At 41.4% G+C, this 15,673-nt stretch overlaps 1 protein-coding gene across 2 annotated transcripts in view; it reads right to left on the bottom strand.

Annotated features, from left to right (window-relative positions):
• CREB5 (cAMP responsive element binding protein 5) overlaps positions 1–15,673 on the bottom strand; it is a 214,053-nt gene that overhangs the window by 92,365 nt on the left and 106,015 nt on the right. The window contains exon 1 of one of the 2 annotated variants that reach the window (XM_036378764.2): positions 10,773–10,837. The exons of the other annotated variant lie outside the window; for it this stretch is intronic. Coding sequence (XP_036234657.1) covers positions 10,773–10,819 — 47 coding nt within the window. The 5' untranslated portion in view covers positions 10,820–10,837. Of the gene's footprint in view, positions 1–10,772; positions 10,838–15,673 lie in introns of those variants that run through there. 2 annotated transcript variants of the gene reach the window in all.

Below are 15,673 nucleotides of genomic sequence, written 5' to 3'. Positions count from 1 at the left end.
ATGACTTAAAGAATGCAATTTTAAAATGGAGTTTTATGGGCTTCCTCATTAACTTCCGACTCTTACCTGAAGAAGAAAAAATAATTGAGGAATACCCCATTGGAACAAAAACATGATTTTCAAATGCAATCAACATTGTGGGCATCCAGTCACACCTGCCCTGCTGACCACCAGTCCTTAGGACTACGTGAAAGTGAAATCCCTTACAGTTCCCTTTGGTATTTCAAATCATCAAAACCCCATACTGACAAAATAACAAGTCACTGAAACTCCAGGGAATAAAGGCACCAAAGAGAAGATTTAACTCTGTTTAACTCTCTAGGTCACTAGTTTTCCACAAAAAGCTCTTTCCCAGAGGTCCTGAAAGATTGGAAATGCTGTTAAAAGTAAAAAGTTATTGTTAATCCGTCACTGGTGAAAAAACAAGTTTTTTTCAGTCGTCTTCTACGGACATCTAGTCTCCAATCCTGCAATCATCTAGCTACATGAATTTACATGCCCTCCTTTAATATTCCTCAGTTTTACAAACCTTGCAAGATTTCTTCAGCCACAGTAACTTGCAGTTAGTATTACCGGGGGAAAAGATGACGAAAGTACAGCACAATGAATTGCTGGCCCTGAAACCCGCACCAGGCGAGGACAAAGATACACCGGAAAAAATTAAGTTGCAAAAGCCTGTTTTGCACCAACCCCCTTACTTTTCATTGTGAGAATGGTGCCATGCTTGTGTTAGAAATGACAGAAAGCTTTTTATAGAGGCTCCTGATATCAACTCAAACCTCTAAAGTTACATGAGGATAGAGACTTCAATTATCTACAGAGTATGTGCAAATTAAATGTACTCTATCACAGTGAATTCACTTGCACTGTAACTGCTGTGATTTATGCAGAAAATTGCAGCCAAGCTCAAAAGCTAGAGCAGCACTTTCAGGTTGACCAAAATTATTAAATTCACTAACAAATTAACTAACATAAATCTTGGAAGTGGAGAAGAATAGAATATTTGGAAAAGCAGAAATTTTTAGCATTTCTAAACATTCCAATCTGAAATGGCATATTAATCTGGAAATTTACCTAGTTATTTTAAAAATATAATTGTCTTGTAAACCAGAGAATGTCCTTGTTGTTTATTTGGACAGAACAATTAAGAAATTAAATCATATTGACTTGAACTAAATTACTGTTTTTAATTTCAGCCACTAAGTCAACAACCCTGTTATTCACATAAAACTGGTTACCGTTATAGCTCACCTGCATGAATGACAGCAATGACACAAAAGAAACCTTAAATCTGTCAGTTTTTCTTCATTTCCTGCTCTATTAAAAACAACCCAATACTCCAACTCATTCCTCTTTATATGTCTTCTTTCCTAGATTTTTCCTAACTGTGGATTTTAACAGCTAGTTAGAAATCTGAACATCAATATCAATGTATTAATGAAAAACAGAACAAACACTGGTATTCCGAAGCTATCTTAAAGACTGATTAGATTCAGTAATAAATTAACTGGGTAGGAATGCTGTTTTCAGGGGAAAATACGATATTCTACAGGAAAGTATGGGACTTTTTGTTTTGTTTTCCAAGGAGATCTTCCAGCCAGGAAGCTTTTACCACACGTCCAAATTCCATTATTTTCTCTGCATCCAAGAGCAGTGCAAAATCATCTTTGACATTTACTGAAGCGTCAGGAGCAGCTCTTTAAAAGGACAAAGCTTGTCCGGAGTACAAGAAAGGAGTTTGCAAACAGGGTGAATGCATGACAATAAAGAAGGTGCCAGTGGTGTAGTGAGAACAGGGCTGTACACTCCAAGACTGCACTTTTAGAAACTTCATAAGTTTGAACATGCTTCTCTAAGCCTTCTAGATGAAGACAAATATAAGATTGAGTCAGTGTCACTCCAGAAAATTTTGTCAGTAGTGACAACATATTGGATAGTCATTAGTTAATGGACAAACATGAATGCAGAATAAGGTATACAGGGAGTTCACTGCAAAAAGGCATTAATGTGCCATTACTTTTATAGAGGGAGCAGCTTTTGCTAGCTAAATTCCTGTAAAACACACATTTGAGCTTATAGGGATATTAGCAAATGTATCCCTCACATGGTTATGGACAAAGCTTATGGACAAAACATGCTGAAAATTACCATGGGGGAGCTCAAAAGTTTTATTTGCTATGGTTTAATTCCATTACTTTTTTAAAAATAAAAACAGGAGTGGAGGGGGAAGCCTACTTTTAAAGAGCTGACTAATTTGGAGATACATCAGAGATGGATTTTCTCATAGGATTTTAGAATTCTCTTGCAATTCTTCACTATAAAGAAAAACCTCAGATGCTTAGTCAAGGAGGGAAAAAGATCCCTTTAGCTGTTTATAGGCTGAAAACATATTTTGCTGTATTTTGGCTAACATTTCAGCCAAAAAATAGCCGGTTTTCATGATTAGTGTTTTATCTTTGCACATTTATCAGGCATCTACCAAAACTTGAGTGCCTGGCACTTACAGTGTGATGGGAAAGCTAGGAAATGAAGCACCTTGAAGCACAGAACAATTCAGAGTCCACATTTAGAGTGTTACGTCAAGCGCATGCATTCTTTATTTCTCATTCTTTATTTCAAGGTGGACACAAGCAGGCACAGGATATGCTTTAGATGACACTATGTTCTTATCTCACCTTTTGCTTTTCTTATTGCTTTTCACTCATCAAAATTCTCCCTGCTTCCACCCCCTGCACAGACAGCCCATGCTGCCATCATTGCCAAGTGCAGGTCCAGAGAGCAGTTCCAGTCAGAAGGCACCCCAGAGAGGGTCACCTTGTCCAACCTCCTGCTCCAGCCAGGACTAAATGCAGCATCAAGCAGGCTGCTGGGGGCCTGTTTTTAGACAAAGTGTGAAAATCTACAGCAGCAGAGACCGACTCCAGCCAGTTGCTGTGCCTTGCCACAGTTCTCCTGCTGGAACCTTTTCTTTCTTTAGGTCTCACGGAATTTTCTCTCACTGAAACTTGTGCCTGTGGTCTTCTGCCTTCACACTGCAAAGGGGGTCAGACCCTGTCTCCTCTGTAACTACTCTGAAAGTAGCTAAAGGCTGCAATTAAATCCCCTGGTAGCTGTCTCTTCAGGGTAAATAAATCAAGATGCCCCAATCTCTGCTTCTGTGGCTACTCTCTCCATTCAGCCTAGGGAAGATGCCCATAATGCCATCTGTCCTCTGTGCAACTGACCTACCTTCCAGCAAGTCACTGCAGACTCACACAAGAACATGTGTGCGCATTTGTCTGAATTTGTTCAACGGTCCAAGTAGATTTCACCCAAAACTGCCCCAGACTTGTTTGGGTACTGAAATTTTGTATTGCCCTCACAACAGAGATTTTTCTGAGTTCTCTGGGGATTGTTTGGGCAAACCCAAATATCTGACCCTAAGCCAATCAGTTAATTATTATATGTAATGTTTGTCCTATTTGATAATTGCTCTGCACAAGAAACATGCCAGTGCAGATGTTCTGCTGAAATTCAGTGCTCCTGTGCTCAGTGCTACATGGGGAAGCCACAGACCCTTCCTACATCCAGCTCAATCTGATCTGCACTCCAGAACATCCTGTTAATGCAGCATTGCATCTTTAAAATGAGTCTCCCTGTGATAAAGAACTGTCTATTAAGGGAGAGAAAAGAAAGAGGTATTACAGTTGCAGCTGGCTGTGCTTTCAGTCAAGAACTTGTTCTGGGCAAGACCAGGTGAGACCAAAGTTTAAAATTGTGGCATGTAGCATGTGCAGATGCCAGAGTATTATTGCCTGTTTTATCATTTGCTACTCGTCACACTTTCTGGGAATTTGACCACAGAAACAAATCAGAAGTAACAGAACCCTTTAGAAGTGACAATGAATATCAAACAGAAAATGAAATGTACAAAGCTTAATCATCTTCAGTGCATAGCAAGTAAAAAACATTCTTTTCAAGCCCTTTCTTAAATAAAAAAAGTTATTTGTCAGAAAAAAAAATCCCAATTTCTCTTGAAAAAAATGTTGTGAAAAGCTCAAATTTTAATAATTGCTGAGCCTCACTGAAAACTTTTCAATCAGCCTCATTTTACTATTCTAAGAAGACCTTTATAAATTCATGCTCTTCCAACTATCTCGATAATCTTTTTTTCCCCTATAACATTAACTTATTTTTTGCATATTTTTACAAATGTTGCTGGTAAGGTTTTTTACTTTTCCTGAAGTATATATGTACTGCAGTATTTTTATAGGGCTCTACAAAGCCTTGACAAAAGAGTTTAAACTAAATGAAAAAATGGCTTAATTAATTACTAAATATTAGAATATCTACTGAATTGCAGTAGCTGGGAAAAGTTCCCTGCTGCACAAGATTAGCAACTAAAAAGCCAAATCGAACACTTAGTGATGCCCAGCAACGTCCCCCTTTAACTGTTGCTTAAATTTGATTTCTCATTCTTAAAGAAAAACATGAAATGTGAGAGAGAGTTGAGGGGTGCTAATAGAGTGTCGACTTCAAAAAGAAAGAAAGAAACCATCAATCAAATTTATATACCAATATCACCACCTTAAGTCGTGCAACTTGAAATCTTATTCAGGTGATAAATTCTTTCTGGTATGATTGCTTAGGAATAGCAGGAGATAATTCTGCCTTGCAGGAAGTGTGTGTGAGTGTGTTTGTCCCCTCAAAGATGGGGACAAACAGACTCACACACACACCCCCACTACATACACAAACAGATCCAAACATACAGAGATCTGTGTACCAATCTGCACTTCGTGCAACAAATCCCTCCTTCATACTAATGGCCACAGGAGATACTTGTCAACACTGGATTCCAATGGCAAGGAATCTGCTCATTCAGGCAAACTGTAAAATGAACCTTAATTTAGTGTTTATATTAAATTTTTAGCCAATCTTATTTCTACATGAGTTTTCTAAAGAAACTCACTCATTAAAGCATATCAGAAAACTGAACAGTATTCAGAACAATGAGAATTCCTGCAGTTCTATGGTACAAGAGAAATAGAGCTCAGCTGCAATGAAAGAAAAGTTCATTTTGACCTGGAAACCAAATGATGACAAAGAACACAGTACTGGAACTTTTCTGACATGATACTGAGTTGCCTTAAACTGAGGTCAAGGAAGAACCTGGTCTAGCACATTTTTTCTGTTCTGGTTTGTAAGATTTGGAAAAAACTAGCTCATGTTAAATTTGACATATAAAATTACCTGTGCTGATGGGCTTTTCCAGTGTGGTAGAACATTCAACTGACATTACTTTAGACAGAACTTGTAATAATGAACTTTTTTTATTACTATAATTATAATTTTTCTTCTGCTAATGGGCACAGATTTATTGATCTGTAGAAAGTAGTGCCCATCTGAAGAACATTGCCCATATTCTTTATTGACACGGAGCAGCATGACAGTTGCAGATATCTGCAGTAAAACTCTTCATCTTGTTATTTAAACTAATACAGCTTGTACTTATATTAATACAGAGCTCTAATATGTTTGACTAATGGCTGCAATTTTGAAAACATCTGCAATGCTCTTGAATTAAAGATATGATGTAAAAATAAAGAGCACCACAGAAATATAGCTTGTGGTGATCTAAGAGACTACAATTCTCACTCTCAATCAGTAGTTTTTACTAAGTGAATGGCTAGTTTTATTATAATGTGCAGAAATCTTTCAGTAAATTAAAAGTTGTATGTTTTCAATGGAGATACTCATTTTAACACCGAAGTTGATGCTACAAGGAAACATCAGGCCATAAAATGAAGAATGGAAGTGAGGATGGAGTAAACAGTGTTGTGTTAAGTAAATGATACTTTCCTGGCTCTCTCAGGATTTAAAAGACCTAAAAAGCAAAATGTGTGTCACTGGGACTGAAAAATAATTCACTGTATTTGACAATACAGGCTTTAGAAATGTGTTTGCAGGAAGTCGAGAGGGAGCAAGCACCACAACACAAAAATTCCATGCCACATTTAAAAACAAACACAAGCACCCACGTAGAGAGGAAATCACACATTAATAGAGATCCAAGGTTCATCAGTCTCTGGGATCACTGTGGCTGAACAAGTAGCTTTTCAAGAGGGCACATTCCAAAGCTAGAGATGTTGAAAAAAATATGTGGGTGCTCAAAGGACTGAAAAGAGGATAGTTCCACAGATTTTATCCCAAGCCCATCAACTCTTCTCTCCCATTCACTGCAATAAGCTTTGGATCAGGCTCAACATCCAAATGCAGTCCTCACTCACTAAAATTGGCTGGTCACACTGGAAACTGTTTGGGCAAGGTACCCCACCCATAAACAGAGCGTTTGGGGAGAGTACTGTAGCAAGCAACAAATAATTTGTCTCTTTGCCAAGACTAGGGGCTGTGTCTCTTACTCGTTCACTCTCTGAGACAATAAAACGAGGGCTATAGTAAGGTAATATCTCTGGAGTGATCTAAGAAGGAATGCCACATGAATGAAAAATAAGAGGATAAGGGTTCCTTCAATTTTAAAGTCAAAAGTGGAAGAAATGACTAAGCAACAGGGTACAGAGAGCCACTAGTAGATGGGTGCAGTGTTTCCAACAAATCTTTGCTCTGGGATCTTGCAAGTAGGAAGAAGAACAGAAAGGAAATACAAACCTGAGTGTGGAAAGAGAGTTCCACTATGGGAATTGCCACATCATCTAGGTGGAAGACAAAGATATGCAAGTCCATTTGCAGGAGAAAGAGAGCATAAACAGAGTTAAGTGGATATTAATGAACGCTAAACAAGGATGGCAAGCCTGCTCTGAACTTACAAATCACATCCGCATTAATACCAAATGAGTTCATTAAGATTAACATTATTATGATGAGTATCAAAGGGATTAAAAGAGATTATGGTAAATAAGAGAGTCAGATAGGAATGAGATGTAATTACCTTCCTATCTGGTTTATCTGTAGCTGCAGAGACAGACCCAGAATTCTCTTCACACTGGAGGAACCTAACTCACATTTTGATCTGAAGTGTAATTTTCAGCAAAGCTGATCTCAACAGTTTGGGCTGAACACGGCCCAGGCATGTGCAGGATGAACAAAAGAAGGGTGGGAAGGTGAGAGCACAGAGAGATGGGGAAGGGCACAGGAGGCTGCTTTGTCCCAGCATCCTCCCCCAAGTGCAGGAAACAACTTGGTTTTCCTGCCTGCTGTGTCCACAGCTTGACGAGTGGCCAGGCTCACCACCACTTCTGTCCAACACCTGACCTGTCCTGATCTCAGCACACATGACACCAGCTCTGAAATCTTCACAGACATCAAACAAGTCTTCCAAAAAGGTTTAAGGGAAAGGTCTCAAGTTAGAGCTAGGAAACTGAGAAATTCAGGAGCAGAGGGACCACATTCAGTGAAATAAAAACACGCTGTCTGCTATTTACCTCTTGCTTTTGTACCCCAGCAACAGAGCCAATTTTTTTGTGCATGCAGAGACCAGCTAAGGAGCACCAAACTATGGCTTAAAATCACAGAGTTTATAGAGCAGATATTCTGCCAATGCACACATTCAGCAATACAGGCAGAAATGTTACTTGGGATCTTGGTGGGGAAATTTACTGGGACTCGTCCAGCCAGGCTCTGCTAGGAGCAGATTGCCTTTCTTCACAGGCCGACCACGCACAGTTGGCTCTCCAGTGCAAACATCACTCCCAAGCTCTGGTGTGTTTGGCCTCTGGTTTGTTTGACAGGTTACATGTGCTTCTGAATATATCTTCTGATGCTCATTTTCAGAGCACTGTTAATATTTCTCTTGGTTTCCGTTTAAAAATTAGGTCCCTAAAGATATCATCCTTCAATAAGAAAATCCTCTTGCCAAAAGATCCAGCTTCAAATGTGTGGAACTTGACTGTCAGGGCTGTTGACCTCTGACCATGAAGCTGCAAGTCCACTGGCAAACCTGCACATTGGGTCCCAGCAACTAGCAGCAGAGGAATCCAAACAGGCAGCTACTTTCCTTTTTTTGTTGTTGTCCAAAAGAATTTTGGTGCATTGCAAAAGCACCCGTCAAGCACAACCAGAGCTGTCTGACACTCACCTGGACAGTTATGCTTCATTAACTATATGTTCTGTTGCTTCAACAACCAAATATAGATACATACATACACACACCTCTGTGAGTATGCATAAGGAATTCACAACTGCAGCTTTTTGAAAGAAGCTTTTACAACTGTTTTTCCTGTGGTGCTGTGTTGAAATCAGTGACGTAGCAGCAGTAAATTGTTAGAGTTGCAGCGCACTTCTGAAAGGCAAGAAGGATTTACATCTTTACGCCCTCTGCTTAACTTCACCGAGCATGAATCAGCAGGGTGGGTAATTTTTGAAAGTTTGAGTACACAGCAGGGTCATCAGCCAGTCCACACTGTCCAGAGCACCACGACTTCTCTTTTGCTGCCCTTCCAGACAGGTGACATGTTAATAGCTGATACCAGACAAGTGAGGCTCTGATCCCCTGTGGAATGCAATCTGATACCCAAAGACTTTCAGGCCACGCTGCACAATGTATTTTACATGTGTTTTTATAAAAGAAATAGCAGGGATGCGTTTTTGCAGAGGAAAGATGGAGTGTGACAGTCTGTTACCCTCTGCCCAGCATCTTGCCAGCATGGCTAGACACTATCCTAGGACAACACTGACGGACTTTTCCTGAAGTCTCCAGCCAGAAAAGGCAGGAAGGGAAAGAGTGAAGACAAGTCCACCCCAGCATCTAAAGCGGGCAGGCAAAGGGAAGAATCTACTATGCTTTATTCTGATGGTCTGTGGAGCTGCACTTCCCAACATTTCTAGGAGAAAGTATGAGTCAGAAATCCTACGGGAACTCCTGCAGCAGCACAGCTCCCTCCCCAACCCACACCTCCTCAGCAGAGCACTGCGTAATCCGGTCCATATGGTATATCTGCACTATGGTATATCTGCACTATGGTATATCTGCACTGCAACAGGGGCCAGGCCTGCCTGCAGCCTAGCGCTAGGCTCTCCACTGAGAAAGGTTTGGCCCGTGAGCAACTGTTTGTGCTTCAGCAGTTGACTGAGGAGCTTGAAAATCACTTAGAGGCACTTAGGGGAAACCTGTGAATAAAGTGCAGGAACATAACAGGTCAACATAAGACGGCTTTGCAGAGGGCTACCAGAGGGAAGGGAAGGCAGGAGCTGGCCATGGGCTCTTGTCTTGTTCAGAAAGAGAGGGGGAGGTTTTGCCACCAACCATAGAACAACATTGATTGCTATTTTGTTAGTCCCCAATGCAAGTTGCAAAAAAAAAAAAAAATCACTAAACTCTCAAAAGCATGTTTAAGGCTATCTTTAGTTAACCAAGCAAATCTGTAGTTCACTGCAATATCAGTGGGTACCAATACAGTGCTTCCCTGAGAGACAAAAATTCCCTTTGAAAGAAGCACTTCTGAGAGTCATACCTTAAGAGCAGACAGCTCTTGACACAGAAACCTGATGCAGAGCTCCTCCGAGCAGAACGGGTATCCTCAGGACACCAACACACACCTGATAGCTCGCGTTCATCACACACCTAAACACAACCAATGCCCAAGCTCAGGCTTAGTGCTAAACTCTGTGGCCCACCCTAAGGGCTAAGTGCTCACAGTGAACTTGGGAAAAGAGGTACGTTTCCTCACTCCACATCAGACCTAGAGACTGTTAGTTATGTGGAAAAAAAAAGACTAAAAGGTCTGTAGGGAGACTGACAGACTTAATAAGACAAGCACAGTGCTCTGTCCTGTAAAGGAAATGCATGTAGGCAGGTGCCCCAAGAGCCCGGCAGTTCTGCAGAGCAGAACCGTGACAGGAGGGGATCTGCTGTGCAGGGTCGGGACCTCTGCAGTCCCAGCAAAGGCAAGACAGCCACAAGCCTAGGGTAAGCTGAGGATCAGAATCCTGCTGACAAGTGGTAGGGGTGAAAAGCTGAGACTTGTCGAGATGAGCTCTGCAAACTGCCTCCCTTAAACGCTTTATTTTCTACAGCGGATTTCCAACAGCAGAAGCTTTTACTCGCTCTGCTAGGCAGAGGCTGCTTTCTTCAAACAGTTTCAAATTCGCCAGCCACGCTCGAAGAACCACCCCTTTTTGCCTTTCTCTTTGCTCTCTCCGGGCTTTTTGTGAAAGAGACATCCAGTTTCAAGCCATTTTAAAAATATCAAAAAACCCCAGTGGAAAATAATTCACAGCTGTGATAATATCACATTTTTTAAATACCGTAATATAGTTTTACTTTTAATAATAAAAGATAAAAAAGGAGAGTCTGTGAATAATTAGAGAGTGCAGTCTGAAGCCAGTTACAGTCACTGCAATTGATAATAAACTTAAAGCCCCTTGACAGCAGGTAAATGCTTTGCAACCCTGACCCCCTTCCTCTCACATTACTTAACAACCCTGCAGTTCCAGCATTACATCACCGTCCAAGCGATTGGCTCCCGCATTTTAACTCTCTCCCTGTCTCCTCCGATTAGGAGCAACATAATGATGGAGGGGGGGACACCAAACCACAACAAACTACCAAACTTCTCTCAAGTTTGCTGTGCTCCTTGTTTGGGTTTGGTTTGGTCGAAAAAGCAGCTTCTGCTCCTAAGAGCTGAGGTTACACGCACCAGAAAACAAACTCTGTAGAAGTGGAAAAGAGTGGGAAAGGGGGACTCGGGACGGGAGGAGGAGAGGAGGAGGAGGAAGGCGAGGAGGGGGGGAAACTATATAGAAATCAGAAAAGGAAAAGAAAATTAAAAACAAACCTCATGGACATCACTGAGCCTGAATTCCCTGCTGAGGTGCAGAACATGAGAGCCCTGGAATGAGTGTATGTAGAACTTGAGCCAAAGCTTAACTAGCCCGAGTGAGTCATATCCTTCCCATTTGATTCCCGTCCAAGCGATGATGTAATGCCCTGGCCCTCTCCCTCGCTCCCGCTCGCTGCACTACCTCCCTCCTCCCCTTTTCTCCTTTTTAGCTCAGTGCTGGTGAAGTCACCATTTAAATCTGGCAGCGCTGAAGCAAAAACTTCAATGTAACCAAAACAGCCCCAGGCCAAGTTCCAGACGTACTGAGACTCGGTGGTGCAATTGCCATTGGAAACGAGTAAACAGAGAAAGAAACAGTTCTGCCCGTGAAGGGCCTGCGCAGCTGCCGGCCGGAGCGCAGGAAAACCCTGGGACCGGGCGCGGGGCTGACAGGATCCACCGGGGATCTCCAGGAGATCCTGCATCGCTCCCGAGCGCCCGCACGGTCCGAGCTTCGGGGAGATCCCGCCGCTGGAAGAGGAAGGAGATGGAGGCCTGAGTTGAGGAGGGCAGCGGAGAAGCCGAGGAGCAGCGGGGGTGTGTGTGGGTCTGGGAGATGCGGAGCGCGGCTTCGCAGGTCACGCCTCGGACCGGGATTTCTCTGCCTCAGCAGAGCGCAGCTGGAATTGAGCCCCGGGTTTTTGAAGGAAAACGACGGGGCTGTTTCTTGCACCGTATTCCTCCGTATCCAAACACACAGGTGCAAGGCACCTTCTTTCCCCACAACGAAAAAAGTACCAGAAAAGCCTCACAGCACAGCAAGCCTATAACTAACTCACTGCTGTGCTGCTCTTACTGCCTTTCCCGTGTCTCTCTCACAAGTCTGGTTTCTTTAAGCATAGAGAATATTTCTAAATGGAGCCGATAATAAACTTTCACGCACGCAAGGGTAAGCTATTGTGGTGTAAAGTGTGTTGCCTCATCGAAGTCCTCCTGATGCTAAATGCCACAGTGGGCTGCGGCTGAGGTACCTCTCATGTCCTCCCCCACAGAGGGCTTTCTCACTGTTCATCACTCCCAACTGATTGTAGTCAGTGCAGTACCAAGCAGTTGGTCCAAAAAAGAATGCAAAGCCTAAGTAACGACAATAATATTCATAATAATCATAATAATAATAAATGAAAATGTCTAAGCACACATAGCATCCCTTAGCAATTCAAAGACTAATAGTTTTGACATCAAACTGCAGATTTAAGTATTAATGGCACATGAAACACCATAGAGGTATTTGTCTCCTTTCTTTTTAGATCAAGAATTATTTCACAAAGCCACTTCACCTCATATCTCTGAGTGAAACTCAGTTTTCCAACACTTATGCCCCCCAAATTTAGAAAACAGTAGGAAAACAGGAAAGTCAGTGCTTCCTTTTCTTCCTTATGATGATGTGAGTTTATGGAAAATCAATTTCTATTGCTTAGCAGCATTTTACCACACTGGGGTTTTTTTGGGGTGGGTTGTTTAATTGATTACAGCAGCAGTGCAACAGAGATTATTGTAAAGCACCAAAGTATCCTCCTGAGAATACTCCTATGGTTTTAAATTATTTTTAGAATATATATCATGTTGATATATAGTTTAGAATATAGTGAATATAGTGTTGATTTCTAGGGATCAACACTATTAGCTTCTGTCACAGTTTGATCTTGAATTCAAGTAGATTCAGTCATGAATTCAAGTGATTTTTTGTTTAAGATATATATGATTTTTACAGACAGAATGAGAAGAGGAGAAAACTAAGGGTTTGTCCTATTCAATTAAAAAAACACAGTTCTCTACAGCAACCTGACCTGCTGGATGACATCCTCAATAGATACTGAGGCTGCAGCCACTCAGAGTGACACCTTTATCAAGCAAGGCAGCTCTGAATTAGAGGTGATCAGCCATAATTATTACTGGCGCCACTGAAGCCTGTGGCTTGACAGCATCAGATGTGGTTGTTATAAAGTTTGGTCCATTGTGTCAATGGCCTGTATAACTCATTTATGTCTGAATTACCAGCTATTGATTTTTTGTCTACTGTCATGTAATAAAATAAAAGTTAGATCATTCCTAAAGCCCTCTTTTAATTCCAGCCTTGCTGATAGTTTCATTTTAAGCTTATCCCACTTCTTCCTTTCCATTTAAAAAAATGAAACTTCTACCCCTTTTTCTGTGCATGTCTAAGAGGTCATCTTCCCTCGTTCCTTCTTTTTGTCTTCTTACATTGACGCTACTGGATTACATAGCTTCTGCTCATTCAGTTATCCACTGACATTGCTGTAAACTTTGTCATGGGCCAGGACAGATCCCTGGCTCAGAACACAGGAATGTGGCTACAACTGAGGAACGACTTTAAATCCCCTGGTCCAGCTTTGCAAAGGGAAGCTGCCACCTAAAGTGAAAAAGAATTACCCTGAGCAACTCAGGTTAGCATGAGGCTGCTTGTGCGTATAATACATCCATTCCTGCAGTCTTTGGGCCTCTTCTCACTCTTCTGAAAAACCCACACTGTAGATATTCAAAGCAAAATACAACCAAAGAGGTGATGCAGGAACCACAGGGTAGTTTAGTCATCCTCCTGAGGCTTTGAGGACTTGCTTCTCTTTCCAAAAGAAAATTTTCTTCACCAGATGGGGCAATAGCAGACCATTGCCCATCTGTGAGCTTCTTAACCATAATATCACAGGAGTCACCATGTGTACATGGCAAATGGCCTTTCTAATTTTTATTATGTTCATAGACAGAGACTGAGAAGAATTAAACTGCTTTCAAAACAGTGTCTTATACAAGATATTTCTAGGAGTAAGAGCATTTTCTGAAATGAGCAAGAAAGATCAAGTAGTCTGAACTGCATTTCTAAATTTCATGTTTACGCTGAAGTCTTATTTCAAGGAATTGTTTTAAAACAGACAGCATGTTCCAAAGGAGTTAAAAACATATTTGCTCTTGCTGATGGGAAAACAAAAAGTTCTTTCCAGGCAGGTATTTCCAAAGCCTATTGATTTTTTCCTTCCCCCTAACAGGAAACACTGTTTTCCCCTTTTCCTTCCTGTGACAGACCAGTTAATGATAAAGAATGTCCTGTGCTCAGAGGAAATTCCACTTGCATGCAAGAGATCCCTCTTTATCTGTTTACTTGTCTGTCTTTTCATTCTCCTCCCATTCCAACCCCAGCCTTAAATTTCCATGTTCATCAAGAATAGGGCTGTTGCGATGAGAGTTATGGGATGTTTTAATTCTAATGGGAGCCTCCTTCAAACTAGGGCCCTGGCCAGGACAGTTATGACTCCAGCTTAGCTGTCTAGTTCAGGAATTCTTGCAACACCCTCCCTGCAGAATGTTTCATCCTTGGGGAAAGGGTGGTGGGGCACACCACAGATGTTTGGTGTAACTGAAACTTGACAAAAATCACTGCTTCTGCTGAAAGTTTCCAGTCTCAACAACCAGAAAGCTCTGACTTTTAAGAGCCCAAACGTCAGAGTGCACTGGGATTATCAAAATGTGTATTGTAAAAAGGAACTGGGTGTTCTGCAGTTGAGACTGTGGAAGGACAAATCACAGGTCCTACACGCATTTTAGGTGAGTGTGTCTCATCCAGCCCTTGGGACTGACTTTTTGCCTATGTCAATCAGTGGCCCAAAGCATCAGCAAAGTCCCTGTGGAAAAAAGCAGCATAACCTGATTATTTTTTTCCTCCACTGCTTGGCACTTAAAGAGGCTTGATTAAGAAAATATTCTGTAATAATGGTCCTGCACTCAGGAAAGTCTCATTTTCATTCTGACATTATTTTTCATTTCTAACCCAAGAGCCTTACAGTCCCTGTGGAATTAAAGAGGCCAGATAATTTCAGGGTTAAATAAGCTTTAATGACTATCACATGTATGGAACCTCAAACCCAGTATTAAAAATTATTTTTTTAAAGTGGCATCTCTTCCTTTTTTAATTTAAAATAACCATCCAGGTGGTTTCCTAAGATTTCTTTGCAAATTGCTTCCAGTGAACCTTTTCAGTTACAGACCACTGCAAACCCATGTGGTGGTATTCAGCATTTAGTTCAACTTGGGTGTCCCATGTTTTTGTAGTGGACAGAGGGACTGTCTGAACAAATGTCTGCACAACGGAGGCTGTCTGGGCAGGCTAGCTGTCACTAGCAAGGACATAAAAATGTAAATATCCACAGTTTCGGAAGAAACTAAAGTAAAGCAGTGCTAAGCATGGATTCATCGACTTACTCATAAGAAAGTATGGTACATGTTCCCAAGTCACTTTCGTTCTTCAGAAAAAGACATTCTTTGTTTAAGAAGGCTCAGATCAAAGCGCTCAGCATTGAGCTGTATCAAAGGTTTTCCTATGTATTCTCCAAATTGTAATGAAATAAAATATCTGGAAATAGCCTTTGTGAGAACTGCCCCAGATTTATTGAACATAAGCATTCTAAGATAAGCACTGGATTGGACGAAATCTAAATGAAACCTGGAACAAAGATCTCCCACTCTCACACACATGCCCAAAAGTACTATTCCATTAGAAACACCTCACTGAAAATATTTGAGGAAGAAGACCTGCCAAAGTTTGGGTCCAACTTCTCTGAAGACAGAAATGTGCAATGGGCATGATGGCCAGTAGACTTCCCCAAAACCTTTTGGCAAGGAATCTTCAAGAATGATCTCAAGAAAAACTTTCCCACTAACGGTTCTAAGCACATTAAAGCCACTTGGGATCATGGGGGGTTTGTGTTGGGAACATTCAACTACTAGGAAGTAGAATAGCTTACTTACTTTTTACTCACCAAATGCCATGGGCCAGTGGCAAGTGGCAAATGGCTGACCTGGAAGAGAAGAGCTTTGTATCCAGTTACATATCACTGAGTCATGCA

This window comes from Molothrus ater, chromosome 1 (genome assembly GCF_012460135.2).
Source record: "Molothrus ater isolate BHLD 08-10-18 breed brown headed cowbird chromosome 1, BPBGC_Mater_1.1, whole genome shotgun sequence".
NCBI lineage: Eukaryota > Metazoa > Chordata > Aves > Passeriformes > Icteridae > Molothrus > Molothrus ater.
The sequence above is the reverse complement of the archived record's forward strand: the minus strand, read 5'-3'. Positions and strand labels throughout refer to the sequence as shown.